We start from the raw sequence: 27,545 nt of genomic DNA, 5'->3' as shown, positions 1-27,545 counted from the left end.
GCTTACAATAAAAGGCGTTGGTTTCAAACTTGGAAGACAAAAATAAATAAGAAATGCATACACAAATTTGTAACTATGTATTATAAAGCTTTAATAAGAACAATAAGTAAATTAAGTGAACTAAGAAAATATAGTAATATTAACCATTTATAAATTGTTTATATGGTTAATATACTATATTTTCTTAGTTCACTTAATCTAGTATTCTTATTAGAATTTAATAATATGTATATAGTTGAGGCGCTATTTCACTACAAATTTATAGTTACTGATACGACTTTTTTCTCTGAGTGATGTGATTGGTTGTTAGCTTCCCACTATTTTTGGGCTATTGCGCATCCACGGAAATAGCTCACTTTTCTTATTCCATCATGTAATTGAATTACCAAATTTGGTAACGAAATCTGTGCATGTATATTTATAAATGTGTAAAGTTATATTGTACATATATCAATTGGTAGGATTTTCTGATATCTCCCTTTTTATTCCGTAACTTTCTTCCTCTTCAGTTTTTTTTTATAAATTACGGTCTGTATTTGAAGAACTTCTATCTATAGCATAATTGATATCATTTTAACTGGTTAATAAATTTGTTGCTCAAAAATAATTATATATCACATATATATCTATTAAATTATTTCAATAAAATAAAATAATTTTCGTAATCCCTTTCCTTCCTTTAATTAGATCAAATTAAAAGCCGATTATTCAAATGTGAATATTTATGTAATAACTAGTTACTATTCCGCGAGAGAAAGACATTTTCACGAAATATAATAGAAATAATGACAATATATCGGATTCTACAACATCAATTAGAAATTGTAGAACGATGGGATGACTTATTCTCTTAACAGCTTCACTTTATCCACGATGCGGGTTGTCTGCAGTTTTGCGAGACGTCGCCGTCGCAAGTGCAGCATTTAATTACCGTCATTCGAATTAAATTAATTAATTCCGCGCTGAATGTGCCAAGGATTTAACACGAGATTAGTCGACGCTCGATAGAATTGGTCCCCGTCCGCGCCGTTTGTCTGCTAATTGAACGTAAAAACTCAGACTCGGGGAGGATAACAAACTGAGAGGGTTGAGAAACTGAGAAGGGAGCCGTTTAATTCGCTGGAAAATTTTTGCGGTCGATGGGTCGCCAGCGTTAGGCTGAATTTGCAAGAATTTTGTAATAGCGAACCATCCACCGATTTTTTCAAAATTTCTGTACTAACAATATTAGGGATAAGAGCGTGGATGATATATTCGCGTTTGGAAAATGTTCACTGGTGTTCGATACACATTAGAGAATCATTGCGGGAAACGAAACCTTCATAAGAGGCAACAAGCAACTCGTCGATACATAAAGAGAGATTCTCCTTTGTCCGATCCCTTTCGCGAACTCTCGTTCGAAAATGTTTGGCGTTCTCTGCCTTCCCGCCCCCTTCCCGGCTCAGCGATTTGTATGCATGAGCGAAGTTGCAACGGTTGCGAACGGTTCATCATTCAAAGAAATGAAGATGCGATATGCTGCACGACGACGGAAACCCATTTCTTGAATATTTGATTTTGAGATTCCGAAATAAATTGTTGATTTTTATTATAATTTCGAGCAAAACAACCTTTTATGCAAGGGATTAATCCTCCAGCATCACTCTGAAATTTTCGATCGTAGTTTACATTCTGAGTCGTTGAGGGAAACAGCATATATTTTTTATGGTTTCGGATTACATAAAAAGTAGAAAAAAATCTTGTACACTTGTAAAACATTTAACAATAAGTTTTTACTATAATAAAAACTGAACTGTATTTTATTAATCTTTTATATGTTGAAATCTGAATAAGAATTTTAATAAAACGTGATATCGACTGTGCCTTAAAAAGCACAAAGTGGTGCTGGAGAATTGAAATAATCAATCCTGAGTCAATATACGAAAAGAACAATTTTGCTGAAATATCTAAAAGAACTAGGATATAGGTACAGAAATTAATAGGTATTACCGAAATATTATGCGTATATCGGTATTATGAAAATTTCAGTTGAATACCGGTATTTGACGTCCAATACTGGTATTTCGATTTTTCGTATACCGCTATTGAATAGAGGTATGGTTGATACCGGTATATAGTTGTTAATAAAAGTATTTCGGTTTTTAGTCTCTGCTTTCATATGCACCAGTACGCACTACTGCTTCCAATCGAATTCGCCATTAGATACCAAAGAATAAGAAATTTCAACCTCTCAGAATCAATCTGAGAGGTTGAAATTTCTTATTCTTTGTTCCTATTGCCTCTGCTTCTCAATTATGCATTAAGCTTAACTGTCATTAATAATTAAAAGTACGTAAAGACATTTTCAAAGAATCGGTCGTCTGCTTCTTGAGAAGCTGAAATTATTTAGCATTAGAATTATAACACACGAATAGAATTATGGGCCACGAAAGACAACAGTTGATTATTGCCAGTGAGATCGATGAATCTTGCACCAATATTTATCGCAGGTATTTCGCGTTCCGCGTGTCGCAAGGGGCTGAACTTTATCGCCGGATGCGATCAGCCGACTCGCGCGCGTGGTAGATTTATCGACGTTTACAGCAGCAAGGTAACCCTGACATCGATTCCCAGCGGGCGTGTTGACAGAGTGATTTCGTAATACAAATAGATGCACGTAATAGTATTGTTCCTTTGCTCGGATAAAAAAAAAGTTTAACTATTTTCAGGTCGATCTTTGTTAAGACGCGTATGTAAAAGGGGGGCTGTATAATATAAAAGGTATTATTGTGAATATGCAAGAAATACGTGTCCAAAAATTTCCCTGCTTCTTCCGGAGCTAACGAGTGCATTGAATCCATTCACATCAGTTATAGTTGTTATCACACTTATCACAAATAAATGAAAACAGTCATGACGGTCATGACGTCATGTTTATATTCGGTTATGACGAGTGTATGAATTTTTACAATTTACTATTGTTTATATTCTTCATGTTGTCTGCAAATTTGAATTATTGTTATTAAAATAAACTTCATTCTTTTTTACATTCATTGTTTTTTATATGAGTTACGTAACTTTGTGCGATCCTTGAAATTAATTAGTTCTTTTAGTTAACATCACTTTTTAAATATAAACTAATAGATTCGATTTGATCCAAATTAATAACAAATCTATAATTTCTTTCGTTATTCCATGCACTTGGCATCTGGACGAAAAAGTCGTTTGTGTAATTTTCTCGGACAAAAAAATATCAGAAAGCATTTATTCGTTCGCATGTCAATAATTTCCGCGCTGGCGTGTCATTAGCGCGTCGCTGACGTTTCCAACGGAAACGGCGCATTTGTAGTGATAATTTGTTTTCGAACAAGATAACACTCGCATAATTATGGAAGCTTGAATATTTTTCCTATATACGATGAAACCACGTCTACACTACTCCAAATTATTAACCTTTTTAGCACTTTGTGATGGAAATACAAATAGACTATCACACTAATGTACTTTTTCTAGTTGAACTCTTTCGAAGAGATTGCTTGTTTCAAGGTAACTTCTCTTGTCGCAATCTTATGCGCATTTGTAAAAAAGAACGCCTTGTCGCTGTGAAGAAAATGCTTACTTATATTTTTTTATTAAAGCGACAAGCAAAATATACTTCGACAGAGATAGAGATAAAAGTTACCAAAGAAATTTAGAAACTTATAGCGATTTTCACTGGCAGAGCTGGTGCGCATTCAGTGCACTTTAAAGCCTTTGTACACAAATTGACATAAATATGTACGTTTAATAAAAATATAGAAATAAATTAAACCGCGAAATCCTCAATACATTTTATTGTAGTATTTGATAAAATATACATTGAGTATTTTATTAATTGAGATATCTCACTTTTATATTCAGATTAGGTTAGTGTACAACAGCTTTAATATGCACTGAGTGTGCACCAGTTCTGCCACACAGTGAAAAACGCGATTAGATATTAAAAAACCCAGAAAAACCAGTTTTTTTAAATTTCGGATGTGAAAGTTTTTTACTCGGATATGTGTTTTCTTTGAATATTTATATTATTGTTCTAGAATTCAGTTTTTACATTCATCCAAAACATTCAGTGTAGTGTAAACAATCAAAATATAGTACAATGACTAAGTGGCGGTGGTCATGGATATACTTAGATTCAGTTTTGAAAAGACGTTATCAACTCACCGCGCAACAACGCAAAGTTTCCGCCTCGATATATTTATAAAGTTATAAAAACAAAAGATATGAAATAGGATGGAACTCACGTAAATATTAATAAACGTTTCAACAATAAATATCAAGAAAAATGAATTCTATATTTTTTTTTAGGAAAAACATTTTATCAAAATTCTCACAATCGGTTACGATCAGCAGTCATTTCATTCTTAACTAGTTGTTGACGATATCTAATGTGCAAATTTTAACACATTTTGGCACATTATGTATTAAAGTTAATATTGATCACACTGACAAATCATGATGGTTTACTTGTGTTTGGAATAATTAAGATTATAATGTTTTTTATTAAACAGAAGATTTCAAGAAAGCAACCGAGGACTTTTAATGAACCTGATACTGTGAGACTCTGTGGATTGATTATAACATCATGGACATAATTATTGTAATCATATATTAATTATATCAACTTGTTATTGTGACATTTATTATGTTTTAACTTGATTTTTTTAATACGCGACTGATGAAGATTTTTGTTATATATAAGTCGAAACTAGTTTCGCCCGTAATATTAATGTATCGACATTAAATTTAATTACAATTAACATCCTATATTTTTAATTCGTCTTTGACTGTTTTTATCATTACAATTTATAATGCAAAATCCTTTTATTCTGAAGTAAAAAGAAATCTGTTTTTTTTTTATTTTTGAAATCCACTGTCACAGAGTTTTCACGATGACAAAATTAATTTCTTTAGTTGATCGACTGCAGTATACGCAAATTTCAATTAGATCGTAGTGCGTGAAAATATAGACTGCGTTATAACAAATCTATCAATTATTATATATAATTCCTCTACGCTTTCGCGCCTTATGCTCGTGCACACTGTCACTAAATGTATACGAGAAAATTGGAGCGGAAAATTATATTCGCATGTTGATCGTTTAAATCAGATTCACAACGATATATTCGCTAGAATTTGAAAATACATTTTTAGTTCGATATTTGATAATTGCACGCGTATGGCTGTTGTTAAACGAATTACACAATATTTAAATTGTAATAAAAAGAAATTCGGTTTCCTAAAACTCTTTTGAAGGTTTAACCTACATACATCGTTATCGTATCGCTTACTCAGACACATTGGTTTTTCCACGAACGGAACTTTCGTCATGATTTCATTTTGCTATGATTAATTATACTTAGTTGTTTAGCTTTTTCGTGTAATTGTCTCACGATATTATATTGCAAAGGTATGACCTCAAAAACAGCTTTTCTTATGCTTCTTACGTTAATTAACTTTAAAACGAACTTACTTTATCCATATAATCAACGAATGCGTGTTCTCACGCGAAGGTCTTTGAGAACGTGCATAACATCAAATTTCCCCGTTGAATTGGTATATTTCATTCTGCCAAAAGTTGTTGGCGACCTTTAATTTGAAGAAATCTTCGCGGTAATTCTACGGATATCTTAAATCTCAAGTTAGCATGCGATTTCCTTTTTGTGAATTCAGCTCTGCAATGTAATATACTGCGTTCTTCTATTCTAATTAGATTTGCGAGGAATGTGGCCATTTGCGCAACACATAAATTTGTTAATAAAAGTGTAATTTATTGTTACGAAAGTGTAATTCAACCACATAATAGTAATACGAAAAATAAATAGTTGGATTAACTTTAGCTCTCTTGGAAAAATATTTTAAATAAATATTACATGATTGTTCAATTAATTTCAGAATAACGTTGGTATCCATAAATACAAGTTTTCACGTAATATAATGAAGCATTTTATACAAAAAACGGAGACTAATATTTCTTGTGTTAAGAAACATAAATGTCTGATAAACTAATAAACAGGTAACAAATTATCACCATTCTTGGCAATTTTCGAGTCGCGCTTGGCAACTCATTTTCACATTATTTGCTCGTCGCTTTTTACATTTTTTTCGCGGCGTTTTATCAAGTAAGGGTCATCGAAAAATCTCATTGTCATTCGTGCCCGAAGCTTTGCGCACGTCATAGCGGTTGCGTGCCAGTCACGGTTCACCCTGAAATACGCCTCGTCGCCTTGAAATTCACTGCCTAGAGTGTGGTGTATCGCCCCTTCCCTTCCGGTCTTCGCACGCATCCGCTATCTTGTTGGCAGGGCGAGACATACCTTACGAGTACATTTCTCACTGTCAACGTAATCCTGTAATGCTGCTTCATGTCTGTCACGAGCGAAATAACTTTTCTGAATTACCATAAAAAATTTCATCAACTAACACTGGCTATCATGATTTCACTAGGTAATTAAAAAATAAACAATAATAAGTTATTCTAGACAGTCATATAATAGAATAAATCAAATGAGTAAGAAAAGAGCTAATGCAGTCAAGGCTAGATAATTAAAAGATATGCATTAAGGATTTACATAAAAAATATTATTAGACAAGATCTAACCTTGACCATATTGGTTCTTTCCTTATTTAATTAGAAAATGGATTTGTTATAGTTATATTACCGTCGAAACAAAGATTTATAAATACAAAATTTTCGAAGAAGTTTGTTATTAGTAAGAGCCGATGCAGACGATGAGCTTGTTATGCATTAGAAATCCTTTAATCAGAGTCTGACTAAAGTGAATTAGTCTTACGATTGGACGTCAGTTATGAACTATTCATATTTTCGAAAAATGAGAGAAAAAAAGAAAAAAAATAGAAACCCAAACAATACGCATATAAAGATCGTAAAACATCTTCAAAATGTCTTAAAGACGTCTGGAGATGTCTTATGGCCTGATCTTGAACATACGTGCTGTCTAGGCATTTTTTTAAATTTAGGCCAAAGTTACTCCGACTAGGCCAAGGTTATCTCATTTTAAGTAAGAAAAGGAAAGCAAATGCTTTCTATTCGCTATTTTTAATCCACTTTGGCCAGATTTTGATTAGATAGTCTCAACTATGCTTTGACAGATCACCTTGATGTTGACCCTACGATTCAGAAACAACAATTTTAGAACGGTGTCTAGAACTGTGCCGGACATTGTTCAATGTGTCCCGGATAGAATTGAGCTTAATGGCGGCTGTAAATCACTCATGGTGATCATGTGCGATGTCTAGGGAAAACAAGCGGAAGTGTAACCTCATAATCATCACGGAAGATAGCAAAGCTGGTACATTTGTCAACGTCATCGTTGAGTTGAGGTTTGAAATCCTCATAGGATGTAACTTGAACGTTCCGGCTTATTGCCCAAATAATATCATCGATCGATTTCTCAGTTGGCTGGAATTCTCTTGAGCTCATGAGTATTCGTTAATTACGTCAATTTCTCGTCTGCCTAAACTGGAAAACTACGATATGAATCTTAACGCGGATCGATAGAGCCATCCTAAATTCCTTCTAGCCGCGAACTTTCCGCGAACAAAATGACGCCCGGGTTGTAGGGAAGAGGATTATCCGACTCGCTTTGTGCCCGGATGGATGAAGGCTGAAATTAGCTTACTTCGACAAAGTTGGTATTATCAAACCACGCTTTATATTCATGCTTTGCGCGCCGGAAAACTTTGTTGCGCTATCAGCTTATAATCACATTCCGAAAAGCAGTGCCTTCTTGATACATTTCCTCTCTCTCTTTAAACACATTATACCTCTTAGGATAATTTTCGTCACGCGAAGCTAATAACCATGATTTCAAAGTCAAAATTTTAATATTGAGTATTTACATCGTTTGCAAGATACGATCAATGAAGAGCACAGCCTTTACACTAGGAAATATCTATTTAAACTTTCTAAATTCTATCTGAATCTTGAATTATAAATAAATTGGAAAATTTGCTTAACTAATTTATGTAGCAAATTTATATATATTACGTAACTACTCTCATTTATTTTCCTCGTTATATCGCGATGTTGCGTGCTAACGAGAATTGCTCTTAAAACGTACACCCAGTATTACCGATCATTATACTTCCGGATTGGTATCATCCTGGAATAGATATAAAAGCGCACAGCTCCGTATTTACATTCCTTAATGTATTCCTTGAGTCATTTCATGGTCACGCATACTCTTTTACGTAAGATAAGATCTTTTAGCGCAAACGAATGCTAGTTTATTCATTCAATCGCCTTCATTCATTAAGTATTCTACAAATCGTAATGTAATATAAAATTATGTATCAGTAGCAACAAATGCAACCTTCAATATTACACTAAAAAAGAGGACACAATACCACCATATCTCCAATTGTAAGTATAATACTAAATCGCATCGTTACTCTTACATAGTTGAACAGACTATTTTATAATTGCTATTTTATAGTTGAAATGAAATAAAATAGTTGTTGCAACTATAAAATAATTTATTCAATTGTACATTAATTCTACATATAAAACTCGTATAATTATCATATTTACATAATTATCATCAATATGATTTTTTAAAAAAGTGAATCTTTAATAAAGGACAGAAATGTCGATATACATATCTTTTTAGTCATGTTGCCAATCACTTCTCAAGGCAAAACTGGACACATTTTGCTATCCTTGTTAAAAGAATTAAAATTAATTCGGCCTTAGCGTGCGATGAAAGTTATCTGCAGTCTATCATAGATGAAGAAAGTGACACGCACATGGACTCGGTTGAATATACAAAGCTGTACCCGGGTGCAAAAAACGGAAACTTGTTTCCATTCTGTTTCGCATAGTCTTAACAGCAATCACAGAAACATCTCTTTAAACTTTGCGTGCCTGACGTGATTCGCCTTGAAATGTGCAGCAAGACCGAGGGGATATTCCTCTTTGTCACCGTCACCGTCGCTTTAATGGAGCTTTCGGATTATTTAGTTGTGAGACGTCATGGTTTTATAACGCGAAAAATAGAGTTTCCAACCGCTCGTAGGATGCGCGATCTCACCACAAACTTTTCGAAGAGAAAAACTTTTTCTCCCTGGCGATCCACCATTTGGTTACCATTTTTTATGCTATTTCATACCGTCATGAGATCTTTCGTCGCATCCGATACGCTTGTTTCCACAAACCACTTGAACATAAAAAATTCGCGGTGTCGTACAAATACACTGTCCTAATTGGATTTCTGTCGCTGATGAATCTTCTTATTCATTTGGTCTCGTTAGTAGTATAGCTGGAAGATCATTTACTTTAATGAAGCATAAAAACAATAAATTCTATTTTGCTATTTTTTCAGTAGCTATTTTTATGCGATGAAAAGTTAATTCATGATTCATAAGATTAGAAAGAAATTTAAACAGAATGTGATGTTTACGACGTAGTAATACGCAAGGCGTTCGTTTCAATTTGCATTTGCATTTAGCGCTTGACTTTGCAACATTACGTAATGGAAATACGCATACCGCTCTAATATCACACCGTATAAATAGGCAATCATGCGTTCTAATTTATTTCTTGTGATATAAAAAACGTAATTTGAATATGCATGTATATACCAGCTATCACGCTGGTATTACAACATCGATGGGAAACTGCTCGGTTTCAGTTTATTTTGAGTTTATTATGCTCGTGAGAGATCGCATACAAACTCGACAAATTCGCATTCTCCTTACAGTTGCTACCACAACGTTTATCTTCGTTGCATTGTGTTCGCAACTCGATTAGGACTGACTTTTCGATTTCGACATGTCGCGTGCAACGCTCGCTCGCGACGACGCGACGTGACCTTGAAAAGGTCCGCCCTGCACTCTACACCTGTCTCTCCTTTCGTTTCTGTCTGCCTCAAGGTCGTAAGCGCGATCGCATTATTCTCTGTCGTTTTTCGTGCTTCCCGATCCTCGACATGGTTTATGCCATGTTCCGTCTAAGCCGCATTGCGTGCCATGCACGAGCTTGCAATCCTGAAGTCGAACCATCATTATCGCTCCCTGACAGTTACTCCTATATGGTTCTTAGACATATCGCTTCTTACTTACATATCGTTTCTTTATTTTAAAAATGACAACTCAAAAAATTAAGTTTCCCGAAAAAAGAGGGACAAACTAATTTTAACTTGACAGAGAATTAATGATTAATCAAATGATATTGAAAAAAGAAGGGGAAATCGGGGCACCATAAGTTACACATAAGTTACCATAAGTTACAGGGTATCATGTATCATCAATTATCTAACATAATCCAGAGTGTTTAAATTAATACAAATGGTATTATATGATTATTATAACGGATTATTATAACAGGATTCAGCTGTAATGAAAATTTATTATTCATATTATTTTAGGAGTAGAGTTAAGGTAGAAATACCCTGTAGTTATGTACAGTATTTTTTTGTAAAATTGTAATAAATACACTTATTTATACTCGCAAATAAAACTATTTTTGCATTTTTTAAATTATTTTTCGCCAATCTCGTCGAGATCTCATCGAAATTCGAGAACGAGATCGAGATTAGATATTCGAGATTCTCGAAAATCCGAGATCAAGATGAATGTTCCAAGATTTTTCGAGATCGAGATCGAGGTTGCAGAAATCTCGTCTCATCTCATCTCGTGCACATCTCTACTTCGGCCGCACATTACTCCTTGGATGTCAGTATTCGCGATTTTTTGTGAAAATATGTGAAAATTAAAAACTTTAAAAAGCCACTGCATTTGCATGTTCTATAATGTTTAAAATATGTTCAGTAATTTTTGTGATTTTAAAGAATAAAAGCCGTAAATACAACATTAGACGTACAGTCCCTGCAAAGAAAATTAAATTTGGAAGTATGTTTAATATTTACACTTCGATTAAACTATATATATGTGTGAAAGTTGTGTGAATAAGATTATATTTTTGTTTAATAACACATTTTTATAGCTTATTTATTTTATTAATTATTTTTATTCTTAAAAATTACAAATTTTAAAATGATAAAAAAATTTACATTTTTCTTTTATAAGTACTTTAAATAGGTATTCAATAATTTATGCAAAGTTTCATTACAATTCAGTTGATTAGTTACAAAGATAGACAAATAAATATTTTGTTTATTTACTGGACAACTAGTTTATGCATCTCAATGTAACTCTACATAAATAATATTGAATACATAATGTACTTATATAAAAAAATTGAGATTTTTATTATTTATTTTATAATACATTTTCATATATTTTTATTAGAGAGCACAGATTAAAAAAATACTACTATTTATTAAAATAACTTATGATTCAGATAGCAAAGCGTCACCAAATTTATTGTATTATTTTTAAACGTGATTTAGAATAATCTGTAATGTTTTCATAATTTTGTTATCATTTTGAAAATATGTATAAAACATCCTTAATTAAAATGTTGATGTCATTTTGCCTCCTGTGTGACTAATCTAAAAGGACAAAGCTGCTAAACAAATAATTCTGTAAGTAATCATTAAGATTTGTTATATAATAGCGGAGATATTAAGGGAGGCCACAATATATACATAATACCATCTTCTCCTTTACATATTGTTTAAAAAAAAATATTTATATTTATTTCAAAAAATTGATTTATTAGTTATTTTCTGTAGTTAGGAAGTTGAATAATATTATAATGAATGAACAATAAATTACGAAATATTATATACTGGTAAATTCTATAGCGGATTATTATAAAAATGGCTCATATTAGCCTCATACACACAAGTTTTTGTTGTGTTAAAGAAACGTGTTGCTACCGCGATTCCAATTCTTTACTTCTTTTTTATCTACTTTCTATGAGTTTTAAAGTAATAAATTTAAAAGTGGGTCTTATTTAATGCCTGAGCCTTATTCGTCTCAGGTACCTTACTGTTGCCTACAGATCGATTATCTACATATATATGCATTTTTGCGCATAAATGTAAAATTAAAGTTAAGTTAAATAAAAAATAATTTGTATTTTTAGAGCAGAAAATTTGTGTTTTAAAACAGAATTTGTGTTTTTAAATCAGAGAATAGTACATGTAGGCAATCGAGCTGTAGACAATAATACATGTAGGCAAAAGTGACTTCGTTTCTGAAATTTGTACTTGTGCGCAAAAGTGCATATAGGCAAACAGGATATAAAAAAATCAACGAAAGTTAATTCGCAAATACTATAACAAATTTTGGCAATTTCCAAATTATTAAATAAGAATAAAAAATTCCAAATAAAAAATTTTTTTCGATTAAATAATTTCCAGAAAAGCATATTTTATATCAAGAAAACCGGATCAACTAAACGTAAATAAATACGAATGAAAAACTTGTTTTAATGAATGCAAACAGCATCATAATTTGTTCATTCGTATTTGTTTGTAATCGTTTACTTAGTCTGGATGGCTTAATAAAGTAATGCTGATACAATATTTTAAACAGATTACGATACATATTTCCGACATCCTTCATTAAAACTCGTGGAAATTGCGGTGAGTCTGGAGTAAATTTGATTTCTCTATCAGGTCATGCTCGTGGTTATTTATTTTATTCATCAAAGGCAACGGAGGAAACTAAGCAAAACATCTTTTCGTCATCACTGATTCGTAGTGAAACACGATATATACATCTATTTCGATCTATTTACTTTATATTTCTTCATCTGTAGTTATATCTTCGGACACAAATCACATTTGTCTCTGAGCATGAACGGCTTTGAGGAGAGATGTATCTTTTACCTCAGGTGTCTTTTATTGAGAATTTTCTGGTGAAAACATATTTTTCTGTCTTTTTACTATGATATAAACTGCGATATATACGAAACTTTTAGCAAGCTAAATCCAACAGTGTGGAAAATTTCGTAGTTATCATTAAAAGACAAATGAGAGAAATGAAATTAAATTTCTCGGTCCCATCGAGCTAATACATATCGTGAAATCATGATATGTTTCCCATGTCGCATAATTAATGTCCGCCATAAATAATTCTTTTTTCGATCTAAAAATAAATAACAATAAACTATATCGATCTTGTTTTGGCGAGCGAATGAAAAGGGTAACATGAGTTAACATTTTTTCCATTAAGTTCATTTTTTACGTATATTAATAAAAAGAATAACAATTTTTAGCCAGAGTTATAAATAATAAAACTGTTAATAAATAGTCAAAAATGTACACTGAAATAAAAATTTTTGATATATCTATGTATATGACTATAATTGCAACTTAAAATGTCAGAAGCCCTTTCTATACTATAAGAAGGTATGTAAAATTACATAAATATTTTAAAAATTATACTTTTTAGTAGAAATATTTAAAATTGTATTTTTTAAAAAATTAATACTTTTTTAAATTACATCTCTAACATTTACCTAATATAAACATATCTTTATACTAGACGAAAAATTACGGTTATACCTAATAGTTTCTTTGTTAATCGCAATAACATGTATATTTTACAGTTCCTATGTACCTAAATGTACAAATTTCTATAATATTATATAACATAATAATAATACATTATACATATTACATTTGCATTTTTATGTTCGTATGTCAGTAACGTAGTTTAAGAAAAATTGTACGTAATTTTGTTGGCGAATTAATACGTCATTATTTCTAGACGCTTTTAACTTCAATTATAAATTTATTTCTGCAAAATCCAACTATAATATTTAATTACTATAAAAAGAATAATTTTATTTTTGTAAGTTGTGCTTTTATGACTGAACATAAAAATGTAAGTATAATAATATGTGTGACGTATTATCATTGTTAATAATATTACAGAAATTTGTACACATTTATACAGAAATTACAAAATATAGTATTGTTATTGTAATTTTTCATTTAATATAAAGGTATATTCACACAATTAGATGTAAAAATATTAATTTTTGAAAAAAAAAAACAATTTACACAGCTTTATATATTTCCTCTATAAATTGTGTAAGTTTTACATATGTTATTTATATACCTTTTTTTTACAAATGTAATCACAAATATCAAATATTTTCTCTTAGTATAGAATAAGCAACGCCATTTATTAAAAGCAACTCGAGAAGGCACCATTGGAATTTCCAAGATTCTCTACGTTCAGAATTGTATGATACAACCGCCATGGCCGAAATTGCTCGCGGCGAAAAATATATATCGATCGGTCGCTCCCAGAACACGGAAATAAGCTCACGGAAAGCGCGACATCATACTTCGAGAATAAAAAGAATTCATGAAGGTGGATTTGTTTTCAGAAATTTCGGTTCCTAATAACCGTCTCGATGTTCGTAAATCGTGTACGTAAATGATGATCGGTGCATATTTCTTCATCGGACTCGTAACTTTAATGAAGAATAACTCGGGCAAACACGGAATCGATCTCTGATGATTACGAGGACGATCGCTGTTTATGTATTCTTTCATCGCATTGCGCATACGGTCGTCATTTCCGCAACACCCGGTTGTTTACTCGAGCGTGTTCGCGGTCGTAGATAGATTTCCAAGCGCTGGCCACCAGATACTGCACCGTGTGTTCGGTTGAACTCGAATCGAGAAATGCCAACGGGTACAGTACGCGATATCAATTCCGATCTTTCGACACGAGATATTTTTCCAGAGAGGTATAGGATACGTCTCTTTTTTGAAACAAAACTTTCGTAAAACATGGCTTTGAAATGCGATATCGTCTGGTTTTGTCGAATACGATAAATTAAAAATAACATCATAAATGGCTTTAAGTGTATAATAGAAGTGTTTAATATTTTAAGATTTACTTTACTTTAAAAGTATGACACAACTAAAAAAAACATGTTTCGAATTATTATCATGAATGAATTAGATAAACATTACTATATCATTATCAATTAAAAGTGAACTAGTGTAACTTCATAAAATATCAAATCGTCACAAGAAGAAAGTGTAAGTAAAAAAAAAACGTCGAAATTGTTACAACATAAGAAGTTTTTAAGGATTGTGAAACGAAAATGACAAAAATGACATTTGATCTGTTAAGAATATATTTTTTTTATCGATATCATTTAATTAATCAATATTTTCTATCAAATTAAAAAATTACTTTTTCCCTTTTCTAGGAAATTTAAGACCCTATTCTGTAACTCTCTCAATGACTATAACGATCGTTACACTTAATAAAAGTTATAGAATAGGGTTATTAATTTTTTCGGATGTGTTACTTTTAGAAGTAAGGGAGCGATATGTATATAGAGGTAACATAAACCCGCAAAGGCAGGATTATCATTACATTCATTCGCGTACATATTACTAATTAAAATAATTGCACTCTTGAGGTTAATCGTACATGATGTATACGATTATTTTCTACGAACAATTAATTACTACACGGTAAAAACATTGTGTATTTGTGTTGGAAACGGTTCACTCACGTTCTTATTAACCGTTTATTAACCGTTGAATTTTTTAACTTATCCTAGTGTTCATTTAACATACGATTATGTTATTTAAAGATTTTGTGTTAAATTAACATTCAACGTTTTTTAAAATAACACAATAAGTAAGCGAATAAGTAACATAAAAATAATGTGTTTTAAAATGTAAATTCTAAGATGAATGAATGAAATACGTGTTAATTTAACATATCATAAATGTTAATTATTCTAAAAAATATATTTCCACAGTTTGCTTACAAACTGTGTCAGCATAACATTTTGTGTGATCATTTTTTTTACACAATAATAATCTGTGTTATATTCAACACAAATTTTCCAACAGTGTAGCTACAAACGCAATGAATGAATTAATTCGCGTAAATAATTGTAAATTTATTTTGTTTAAAATAACTTATCAATACATGATAGGGCAGTAAGTAAGGAATAATATAATATAGAGAACGATAGATATTTATCGCTATCTGCTAGTTTGATTTTTTTATTTTGTATATAATTATATGTAATTTTATATATAAATATATAATTATATATAAAACATTTTTTCCTAGGAAAATATTATATGAATAGGAATATATAATAATAAACTAATTTTCGTAAATATATTTTTCAATATCCTTAAAATATAGATAAATTTCTTTAAATAAATATTAAATATAAATATAAATACAAATTTAATATGTAACTACTGATACGTTTGTATATCATTAAAATATTTACGTCAAAATTGAAACAAATTGATTTCACGAACAAAAACTATTTTATTATAAATCTGTTCTTTTCAGCTGAAGTTCTTCCATTGTTCATTTTCTTCCTTTTCTCTTCAACGTTGGAGAGAAAAGGAGAAAGGATGAACGATGTAAAAAGTTCCGCTGAAAAGAACAGACCATATATCAATATGCAATATAAAAAAATTATTATCTAACATTCTTCTAGAATTTACGTAAAAATGTAATCTGAAGGTTGGTATTTTTTATATAATTCTTAGTTTTAATATATTAAAAGTTTTTTCCATAAGTAATGATTTTCTTTTCTTTATAGAATAATAAGAATGTTTTGTTGTGGATTAAAATATTAATCAGACCACACACACAAACATACGTATGCATAGCTTCTTTCAAGAATTAATAATGGAATCATGAGGAACAAAAATCAAAGCGTGTTTCAAGACAAACTTTATCCTTATTGTAAATATAACGTAATGAATATGATATTGACTCTCAAGATCTATCTGTTATCATAAATTGTATCATGTCTCAAAATTGATTTTAGCTGAGTTCTTCAGCAGAAACGCGGCTATAAATACGGACATAAAAAGCACATCGAACACAAGGTTCGTTGCAGCCGACCGACGGCTCGATGGTTGTTTGTCGATCTTCTCGTCAGTCTGACATTTCTCTACTGAACATGACTGTTTACTCAAGAGCGTTTCGACAAAGTCCAGTTATAATCAAAAACTGATCTTGTCTCGAAAATGTTAATGGATAATACTCGCAACGAGCACGCACAATACTCGAGTTGTCTTTCTTTCTTAACTAAGTTAAAATAAATTTCAAAGTGTTGTTAAAGCACATCCGAGTAAATAAGAAAGAAGGTGTATGAGAGGAGTCCGGGACATCCTTCTACGTACAGGATAATTCGATAATAGAATTCGTTTAAGGATGCGAACGTTGGGAATACAAAAGGACTAAACGCAAAAGAAGAGTTGGACAGGCTAGCGCACACTTGACGCCTCAATCTTGTTATCGTTCGGAATCGTGACTAAAGTTTTAAAGTAATTGGCATTAGATATGTAGGTTAGTCGCTATTCGCACTATTAATGTCTTCCCGGCTACTTTGCAGCGGTAATCGATTGGGTAACGAAAAGGCCATCCGTTGGCCCGCTGATTGCTCGACTCATCGTTGCGATACCACTGACGCATCGCGATACATTGCAATATCGTTAGCAAGGCGAGAGAGAGCTTCCGCTTCGTTACTCTGATTGCCGTGTAGTGCTGTTTAATCAGATTCTGTATTCCCAGATGGTATACGCTCTATAACACGATTAGTTTTCCTTACACGGTGACAGATAGAAATAATGCTTGAGAAATTTTTGTAATCACGTATCTTAATTATCGCTCTTCCACTCATTACGATAAATATGATTAATCGTTAAGATATAAGCGTATATATTATCTAAAAAAAAAAAAAAAAACCGATTTACTTCTAATTATTAATTAGCTATACAATAAAAGTCATTTTGTATTTGACATGAGTCCCCTTGCTTCTCACAAACACAGTGCTTGATTTTCGTCAATTTCCTTGCCTTTTTGGAAATCCTAATATGTTTCTTAGAATTAGAAAATAAAGTAAAGCTTTTTTCCAGGATGTTTTATACCGTAATAATATTTTTCGAAATATTGAAGAATATGATACTCTTTTCGTGGATTATATTCGACAGTTTTTTCCATGGCATATATGTATACAGTAGGTATATATCCATGACGGTATTAAACAATATTCATAATGTTAATTAAAAAATTTATTTGGACTATTTTTTTAATAAGATATAATATGATCTTTCGAAAGTCCTAGAGCAAAAAACAAAATATTAAAATTTGAAACAATTTGACCAAAACCCATTTCCCGTAAGATTTGTACGGGGTTCTTTAACAAATTTCGAATTTATGGCTGTTATATTAAAAAAAAGAATTCCTAAAAAGTGATTATATAGAATGGTACTAAAAGTGAGAATATATGTACTTCCTTAAAATAACACAATTTATGAACACAATTAACATAAAAGTAATGTATTTTAAAACGTAAATTCTAAACTAAATGAATTAATTTAATGTATTATAAGTTAATAATTCTACTAAAGAAAATTTTACTAAAGAAGTATATTTCCACAATTTGTTTACAAATTGCGTTAGTGTTTATGTTAATTTTTACATAATATTTGTGTTATTTCCTAATAGACTCAACTTGTGTTAAATTGACATAAACATTTATAAAGGTAGACGTTTGAGACATATAAAATATATTAGAAACACAATTTATTGTGTACAATATATCATAATTTTTCCAAATGTATATTAGATAAATACTAAATAGTTTACGGAAGATAATTCTACCTTATTAAAATTATAAGAATTAAATTTCGTTAAAGTTAAAGGAAGCAAAATCCGCGCTTCAAAAACGTTTATAGAATTGACAAGAGTGACTCACCAGTTCTCAGAAGCGTCCTCGTCGAGGATGGTCCCGTCAGCAAGTCGGTGAGGCAAATTAGACGTCGTGCGTGGTCGATTCCGGACCCTCGGTGGACCAACGACACCAGTTCTCGACAGGCCAGCCCGGAAAGACGCCCTTGCCCTGTCGACTGCTCGAGTCAACGTCATTGAGTCTCATTAGTACTGTTAGTAGTTGGTGTTAGAGAGTGACGGTGTGTAAAGAGCGCAACGCTTTTGCATAAATTATCGCCGCAAGAGACGGTAATTACGCAACTATGATGGTCGATATGCGATGAACAAACAGTTTTTTTTATATTATCTATATCCTCGACGCTCAGCTAATGTACGCAAAACACAGAGGATTACATGCAGGATGTGTAGAATACTTGACACGTTGTAGAATACTTGACACACGCGACAGGTTCACGAAACATGTGCATATGCTATCCTCAATTATAGACAAGTCACGTTAAAGTTACAATTCGCGATAAAGCGCATATATGTAGGTATTACTTGATACTGATTACGATGTTATCATTCTATTCTTTTTTTTTCTATTCAATGCACGAGGTCTTTGTTCGCAACAATCGCTAATTTTCTTCTTTAAAGAAACAATAAGATTTTAAATTACCCCGAGACACTTTTATATTTTTATTTATTTATTATTTAATCCTTGCCATTCGATTTAGGATGGACTTCCAGTTAATATTTTCTATATATTTACATTTCAGTCTTATAATTTTATATTCTTATTTTACATTTTATTTCTTTATATTTATACTTTCGTATCCCTTTACATAAAACTTCTATATGGAAAGAACAATTTTGTTAAAGTAAAACTAAAAAATTAGCTAGATACGGATTTGAAAATAATTTTGTTTTAGATTATCAAAATTATTAAGTATAGGACGTTAAAGCATAATAAACAATGTTGCAAAAAAATTTTGATATTCTAGCAACTTGAGCGTTCTATATACAGGTAATTTATATTTTGATAAATCTAATAAAATTATTTTTAAATCTCCCTATATCTCAGTGCTCTTTTTAGGTATTACAACAAAATCGTTCTTTTCATGTATATACATTATATATACACGGAAAAGTTAGTTTTGCTGAAATCTAAAAACTTAGATACATATCTGAAAATTTATTTTGTTGATTTATTAAAATAACTTTGTATGACGCTCAAATTGGATGCTAGAATGTTAAAATTTTTTGCAGTATTGTTCGTCATATTTGAGATTCCTATATAATTATTTTGACGGTCCAATAAAATTACTTTTAGATTGATATTTAAATTTTTAGATATTTCAGTAAATTCGCTCTTTACGTCACTTAGATGACATTTAGTTAGGACTAAATTCCTACGTTTTCCAGAATAAAACTGAGATTAAAACTAAGCCTAATTTAATGGCGAGGCATCTTATAATTTTTTTTATGATAACAATAATGATGAATATAAATGAGTGTAATGTACAATCATTAATATTTAATATTTAATGTTGATAATAATTATCATTTAATGCCTCGATCGAAATATTAATGACACGCGCTTCGTCGAAAGTTAACGATGGATTTAACTTGGTCGACTCCACATCGTCACGCTCGGCCCGTCGAACTTGTCACTTGTCAAATACTGGAAAATCCATTTGCCACATCGCTCGGCAAGGATACTTCGTAAAGATAAGTCAGTCAACGTCGTACTTTTAATTCGCCGTCCGACATCGCAGCGTCAGACGTTCACGACGTCTGGCACACAGATGACAAAATGTGTAATCCCCGTTTCTGCTCTTGATTTCGCGCCAGACGTGGCCGTTGAACTTTCGCTAAAATATTATGCCTGTCTTGGAACTCTACGTTCACCGAAATTCATCAGATTTCAATGAAAAATCACACGTGCATATTGATCATATTGAATTTATCATATTAACTTAATAAAGAATCGCTCGAAACGAGAGACACGAATTATTTTTATGTGTCTCTTCATATAAAGTTCTTTAGCCCCTAACAGAAACAGATATTGTTTATGACGCTAAAGGAACACATGTATCCTTGGGACCTACAACCAGTGCCACAATGAGCGTCGTCAGCAGTTTTCTGAAAGAAACTGACTGGTGAGTAATATTAAAAAAATTAAAGTTATATTTTAAATGTACATTACATTTATTAAAATGCATTTACTTAGTATGACATCCAATTACTATTAATATTGATTATAGCTTGTCGTCAAGCTTTCAACGAGATATAATTTTTATGAGATTTTCCACGAACATGAAAATGACATCGATAGATGGATTGGCCTTCCCAATCTCTGGACGTAAATCTGATTGAAAATATCTGATCAATCATGAAAATAAAGCTAGTCGAGAAGCACGAATATTTACTTTGAAGCAGTTATCTTGGCACATTCGAAAGATTTGAAGGTTTTTACTTAAAATTCTGACTGAAAATTTCGGAAGTTTCAACAACAAGCAATGATTATATTATGATTGGATGCCATACTGAGTAAATGCATTTTAGTGAAATAAACTAAGTATAATACTTTTAAAATGTACCTTTAACTTTTAATATATTCTTTCTTTCAAAGAATTACTGACAACGTTCTCGTGCTATTAATTTTATTAAAGTTTTTTGTTATTAATTTAAAAAATTTTTTAATTTTTAGCTATATAAAAAATTGAAATACTTGAGCTCTCACCTTATTAGTAAAATATAATATGATAATTAGCCTATGAATAAGAAACTGTGAAAAATAATATTATGAAAATAATATTATTCCAAATCATTATACAATACTATTTAAAAATTAGAAAAATGTCCCAGAGTCACCTGTTCCATATGTTTTAATTATGGATTAAAAATCTAATCAAGATATCAATTTTAACATACTTAATATTCATCATCATTTATTAATTGGAAAATAATGTGTCTGGCGCGTGTGCAAAAGAGGCAAACTGCGTTGATAAAAACCGTGATTATCAGTAAAAATTCGCGCATTATTTGCTCGTTACATTTAATTTCAGTATGCAAATGTGCCCGATTAAAGCACTACGGTAAAACGTGACAAAGAAGCTCCAATGTAATCATATTCACACTCGAATGCAAACCAGGTGACAAAATTACAGTTGCGATTGCTCATCGTCAGTATAGCTGATGAAAATGTCGACGATCAGATACGACGGCTACAATCTTCTCAAGTGTGCACTATATTCACTTATCGATTGTTATAAAACGAGAAGAACTGTTCTCTACAAATGTCTGCCGGAATAATGTGCTATTAGGATGCGAATTGATTGGACCGTTTCCGAGTTGTTTTCCTATGTGATATCGACTTAAATCAGTATTATGTTGACCCGATAATAAGATGAAAACGGATAGAAACAAATATCACAAAGTGAAAGATGACAAATCAAATACATAAATGAATAATTTTAAATAAAGATAAAATAAGAGCTTTTTTAAAAAAAGATAAGTGCAAATGCACAATTAATAACTTTATGTAAGATTAAGTTCCAAAAGGGTGTCTTAATTATGTAGACAAGGTACTTACAGAGTTCTGAGATATAATTATACTTTAGTAATTATGTAATGATTATTAATTGCAATATATAATCGCGACACTAGACGACCAATTTATTTAGATGATGGATTACTCCATCAAATATCCGTTATTGATTGCATTTTGATGAAGCTAAGATTGTATAGACTAAGCTGCTGGAGAGACAATCTCAAACTCTACGAACTATTGATTGCGGATTATATCGGCTTTTCAGAATTCCTACGCATTCAGTTATTGGTATCTTGAGAGAGTTTAAAAATCCAGTAAAGTATTATATTTATCTCTTGTGTCTTATTATATCGATAAATAATTATATGCATTATATTTAGAGTAGCTACACACAATATTAACTATTTACCAAATATATTACAAATTAAAATGATTCAAAATTTTGTTATATTAAATGAAATCTCTCAAACGTTTCTAAAAAAAATTACATTTCTCTCCATAAATAATATGTGCATTATCACAATTTATTGTGATAAGCAGATTTTTCTTTTCTTTTAAAAAAAAACGCGTGATAATAGATATTTAAAGCTTGATGAAAATGAAAAACGAAATGTAATCGCGTCCATTGATTTTTTCATGTGTGACGTTCGTGAAAAAGGCATTTCCTCGAGCACGCTCTTAATGCTACGCGACTTTCCGCTACGATCGATTTCTGTTACAAGTTTCTAACCATCAGCTGAGCTGCTTAGGGGGCGGATTATCAACCAGGAGGTAAGGCACCTATAGCTACCTATTCGAGGGCATAACATTTATTACCGGGTCAGGGTTAACCGTTAGGCGCGCCACACACACGTCCAGTGCTCTGCAGCGTCACTCTAAAAATAGTTTCGCGAGCACTCCAGATATAAAACGCGACCACGTGTCCCTCCGTACGCATATATGCATGTGCATATAATATGCGTACATGCACACGCATATTATACGTATGCATATGTATATTCTCTAAATTCGTTTGAAAAAAAAGAGACATTTATGCGAAACTTGTAATACAGTACACTAGCAGATTGCATTAATAAATAAGTCGACATAAAAAAATTTACCAGTACAGAAATTTTAGTAGATATTACGCAAAAGAATAGCATCGAATATAAATTTTTGTGTATTTTACGCTGCATTTTCAGTAATGATAAAAGCAAAATCTAATTACCAAGATATGTCGCGTTCCTAAAAATATATGTATAGATGAAAATATTATAGTAATTAATATAGACGGCAATAAAAACATATAGCTCCCTTACTTCCGTGTAATACAACTAAAAGAAATTAAGTTTCCTAGAAAAGGAAACACTATTTTTCAAATAGACAGAAAATTATTGACTAATCAATATAATATTGACAAAAAAAATATATTCTTAATATTAAATATCATTTTTATCACTTTCATCTTACAAATCCTTCAAAATCACAATTCCAACCCTTCAAAAATCACTTTTTTAAATTATGACAATTTCGATGACGTTTTTAAAAATCATTCTTTTCAGTTGTAATTTTTTGATGATTTTTTTTATAAAGTTACGTTAATTCGCTTTTGATGAGAGTAATTCATTCATGGTAATAACTCGAGAATCACGTTTTTTCAATTGTGTTACTTTAAAGTAAGAAAGCGATATACCCTAAAAGGTTCAGAAATTTCAATGAAACAAAAATTAAAAGAAAGAAAAACACATACATATCACGTGCAGGAATGACAATGACAGTGTAAACGCGATGTAATTACGCACACGAAAGAACTCGCGTCCGAATTTCTGCAGGATTGTAACGTGGCTCATTATGCGGATACATCTGACCTAAATCTATAATCGTAATAATGATCGTCACAATGAGGAGTAGTCTACGTGTGCCACGTCCCACTTGTGAACGAGGCGGCCCCGAATGTCAGCGGCGACGATGTCTTATAACGGACGCTGCAGCAGGAAATAATGATAGCCGTGTTTAAAAGCCGCAAGGCGTTATACATATGTGTGGGAGGCACGAAATGTCTTGGCAGGATATCGTGTGTAAACGTTAGGCCGGAGAAGTACCGTTTGATCTACACAATAATTGTATAGTCGGGATCTTTGAGATCGGTTTAATCGAGATACACGCCACATGCTGCAACGGCAGGTAACTTAAAATTTCGATATTTTTCTTTAAAGATTTTTTTCTACACTGAGAAAACAGTTTTTTTTGTGACTATAATTACATGGTAAAATATTATGGTTAGGAGCTATATTTTTATTATTACTACGCGATAGTCAAATAAGAGATATTCTATTTTTGACCGAAGCGGATCTTAGTACTTAAATATTTCAGTGTAAATGTACAATACATACATAACTAATTCTGTAAACTGCACGCTGAAATCTTTTTCAAGTCTTAAAACGCAATCATGAAAAGAACCAGAGTAGTAATATCACATTAAATTGACAAACAATTGAATAATATTGATGCTAGTATGCATCTTATAAGAATATACACATATATAATTTGATGTTAAAATAAGAATCTTAAAAACTGCGAATAATTTATTGCAAAAAATTAAAAATATTACTTCAATCGGAATTTGAATCCGGATTTCCCGAATTACGTACATCTTCTCGATTCGACCACTAAAATTTCGGTAATGTTTGTCGCAATAATCAATAACTAGTAGAAAAACGTCGTTTTTCAAGGAGACATGTATAAATTAAAAAATGGACCGATGAGAATAAATCTAATTAATTAAGAGGAATTCTATTTTCAGTTAAAAAGCGAATCTTAGAGTTTAAATATTTCGCTGTGAATTTATATACATATCTGATTCTGCAAACCGCGCATCGAAATCTTCTTCAGCTTCTTTGAAATGCAATCATGAACAGAACTAGAAGAGACGTATTACGCTATAATATTAGTAATTATCATATTATCAAAAATTTTGTAAATATCAAGAATATACGGTTATTCTAGGAAGTAATAATTTTATAATTTATAATTTTATAGTCGTTTTCGGAAACAATCATATATGTTCTTATTGGTACATAGAACATAAATATAATTATTATTATTAACAACGTAGTAATATCTATAAAAATAGAGCTTCTAAATAAAATAAATGAAGATTATTTACTATGTAATAATAATTATTATTTTATCATGCAATTATAATCACAAATATACTAAAAAATTTTTCTCGCAGTAAAACTCTAATGTGCATTATCGTTCTCGAGTTTATCCACTATTCATTAACAGCAATTGAGCGCAGCGAAACTTCTCGTGAAATATCGGACGTGCTATCGAATTTCGAAGTCTACTGTCGCGAATTTTACGGTGAATTTTCGTACGAAAATTTGAGCACGCGCGTGCATTGAGACGAGTCGAAATAGAACGAATAAAATTGGAACATACAGCGTGTTGCGAGTCTGTTGTTGGCCTGACTCGGCGGTGGGATCGCGGCCTGCGGCGGCGGCTGTGAGCTCAGATCCTCGAAATTTATGATTTGCAGGCAAATGTCGTCCACTTCGCTCCTTATTAGCGCTATCACCTCACTGCACAGGAACTTGGTTCCTAAAACAGGAAATTAACAAGTCAGATATCCCTATCCGAAATACCGACTGTCTGATACGCGTCTTCGAGTTCTCATCACGAATGTGTGTATATACAAGGTGTCCCATTTTAAATAATGCATTACGATTTCTCGAAAACTATGGTAGACATGGACAAGTTTTTTAAACAAAAAGTTGTATGGTTCCGAGGGGGACATAAGAAGGTACCATTGATTTGACCTTAGTCGTTTCAAAGTCACGTAAAGGTCACCTTCAATTTCTTAAATGAAAACCCTCATTTTTCATTGCACCATGACAAGATAACTTTTATTCACAGTTTATATATGTTAATTTGTGTCGTCTCTGAAGAAGGCTCAAAAGTGAGCCGAAACATGTAAGCGCGTTTAGTAGAATAAAAAAGTTTTACGCTTTATGGGTGTATTATTTGCGCGACGTCTTCTGCGCCTGACTCTTATTGCCCTTATTTTTTATAATTTCTTTTGAATTATTCTTATCATAAAATATTATCATATAAAGAGACAAATTAACTGCTAGTGAGATTTAAATTCGAGTATGTATGTAAAGAGGCTGTTACCATATTCACTACGTTTATTCAAATACGAGAGTATCTACTGTAATATAACCTTCTAATAGACGTTCAGAAGAACATTCTATATTCCCAGGCCCGGCAACTATGGTGTGGAATCGTGGAGCACTCCACACCCAAAATTTAGTGTAGTGTGGAAATTCACACCCAAGGAATCCATGAATTAGATTAAAAATCATATGTTAATTTTTTAACAAAAAATCAATAAAAGGTGCAAACGATTTGGATCTGGAAACGTCGAAGTTACCTCGTGTCCGCAGGCCATCAACTCGCATTGACAGCGATTCAAGAAACCATATATTTTTTACTCCAGCAAAGTATTATAAAAAGATATTTAACGAAGTTGGATAATGTAGTAGTCAATGCAACTCAATGCAACATCGTTTTGACTCCGCAACATCGAAGCAATTGAATAAATTTGAAAATTATGTAATAGGAAGTGAGGCCAACGTGGAACCTGTAATAGCATTTTATAGAAACGATCTGGATGCAGACCGTTTGAAGAGTCATCGGCAGATCTTTTTGGATATATTAAAATCGCAAAAAGTAGTCGTGAGGTCAGTGAAAGAAGTAGTGGAGTATTTGAAAAGCAATGAAAGTGTGAGGGTCCTTGTTCCCGAGTTCACAAAATTTATTCGATTGATACTAATGATTCCGTGTTCGTTATGTACGGCGGAGCGTTCGTTCTCAGTGTTGAGAAGATTAAAACATGGTTACGTTCAACCATGACGCAAAAGCGGCTGAACGATGTAGCTATACTACATATTCATAAGGATGCAGCGAAGGAGATAGATTGGACGAAGTATTAAATGAATTTATCAGCAGGATAGGAATCGGCACAGAGCGTTGCAATTCGCAATTATAAATAAGGAAACGACAAAAATAAATAAAAAGTAAAAAAAAGATCGTCACTGTGTACTCTCTCTTCCTCCCTACGTCGGCTAAAAATTCCACACCTACTGGCGAGGTAAGTTGCCGGGCCTGTATATTCCTACCATGTTTCATTGAAATCGGTGAGGACTAGATGATTCTGAGTTTTCCCTTGTTGAATTTTTTATTTTTGATTTCAGATTCAAATAAAGCATTATCAAATTATCTCATAGGTCAAGTTTCATAAAAGTCGATTTACAAAATAAAAGGGGATAATCATAAGTGGGATCGCCTATCCGCAAAGGATTAATTAATGTAAATTAAATGTAAA

At 31.8% G+C, this 27,545-nt stretch overlaps 1 protein-coding gene across 11 annotated transcripts in view; it reads right to left on the bottom strand.

The window, feature by feature from the left end:
* Nucleotides 1-27,545, bottom strand: part of sei (potassium voltage-gated channel seizure) — a 153,193-nt gene that overhangs the window by 72,105 nt on the left and 53,543 nt on the right. For all 11 annotated transcript variants that reach the window (XM_018457746.1, XM_018457764.1, XM_018457802.1 and 8 more), the window contains exons 3-4: nucleotides 25,601-25,759; nucleotides 18,668-18,818 (exon numbers count right to left, since the gene is read on the bottom strand). In XM_018457746.1, coding sequence (XP_018313248.1) covers nucleotides 18,668-18,818; nucleotides 25,601-25,759 — 310 coding nt within the window. The remainder of the gene's footprint in view (nucleotides 1-18,667; nucleotides 18,819-25,600; nucleotides 25,760-27,545) is intronic.

Source organism: Mycetomoellerius zeteki, unplaced genomic scaffold (genome assembly GCF_001594055.1).
Source record: "Mycetomoellerius zeteki isolate Tzet28-1 unplaced genomic scaffold, Tzet1.0 scaffold114, whole genome shotgun sequence".
Lineage (NCBI taxonomy): Eukaryota > Metazoa > Arthropoda > Insecta > Hymenoptera > Formicidae > Mycetomoellerius > Mycetomoellerius zeteki.
This window is presented reverse-complemented; position numbering and strand designations above follow the sequence as displayed.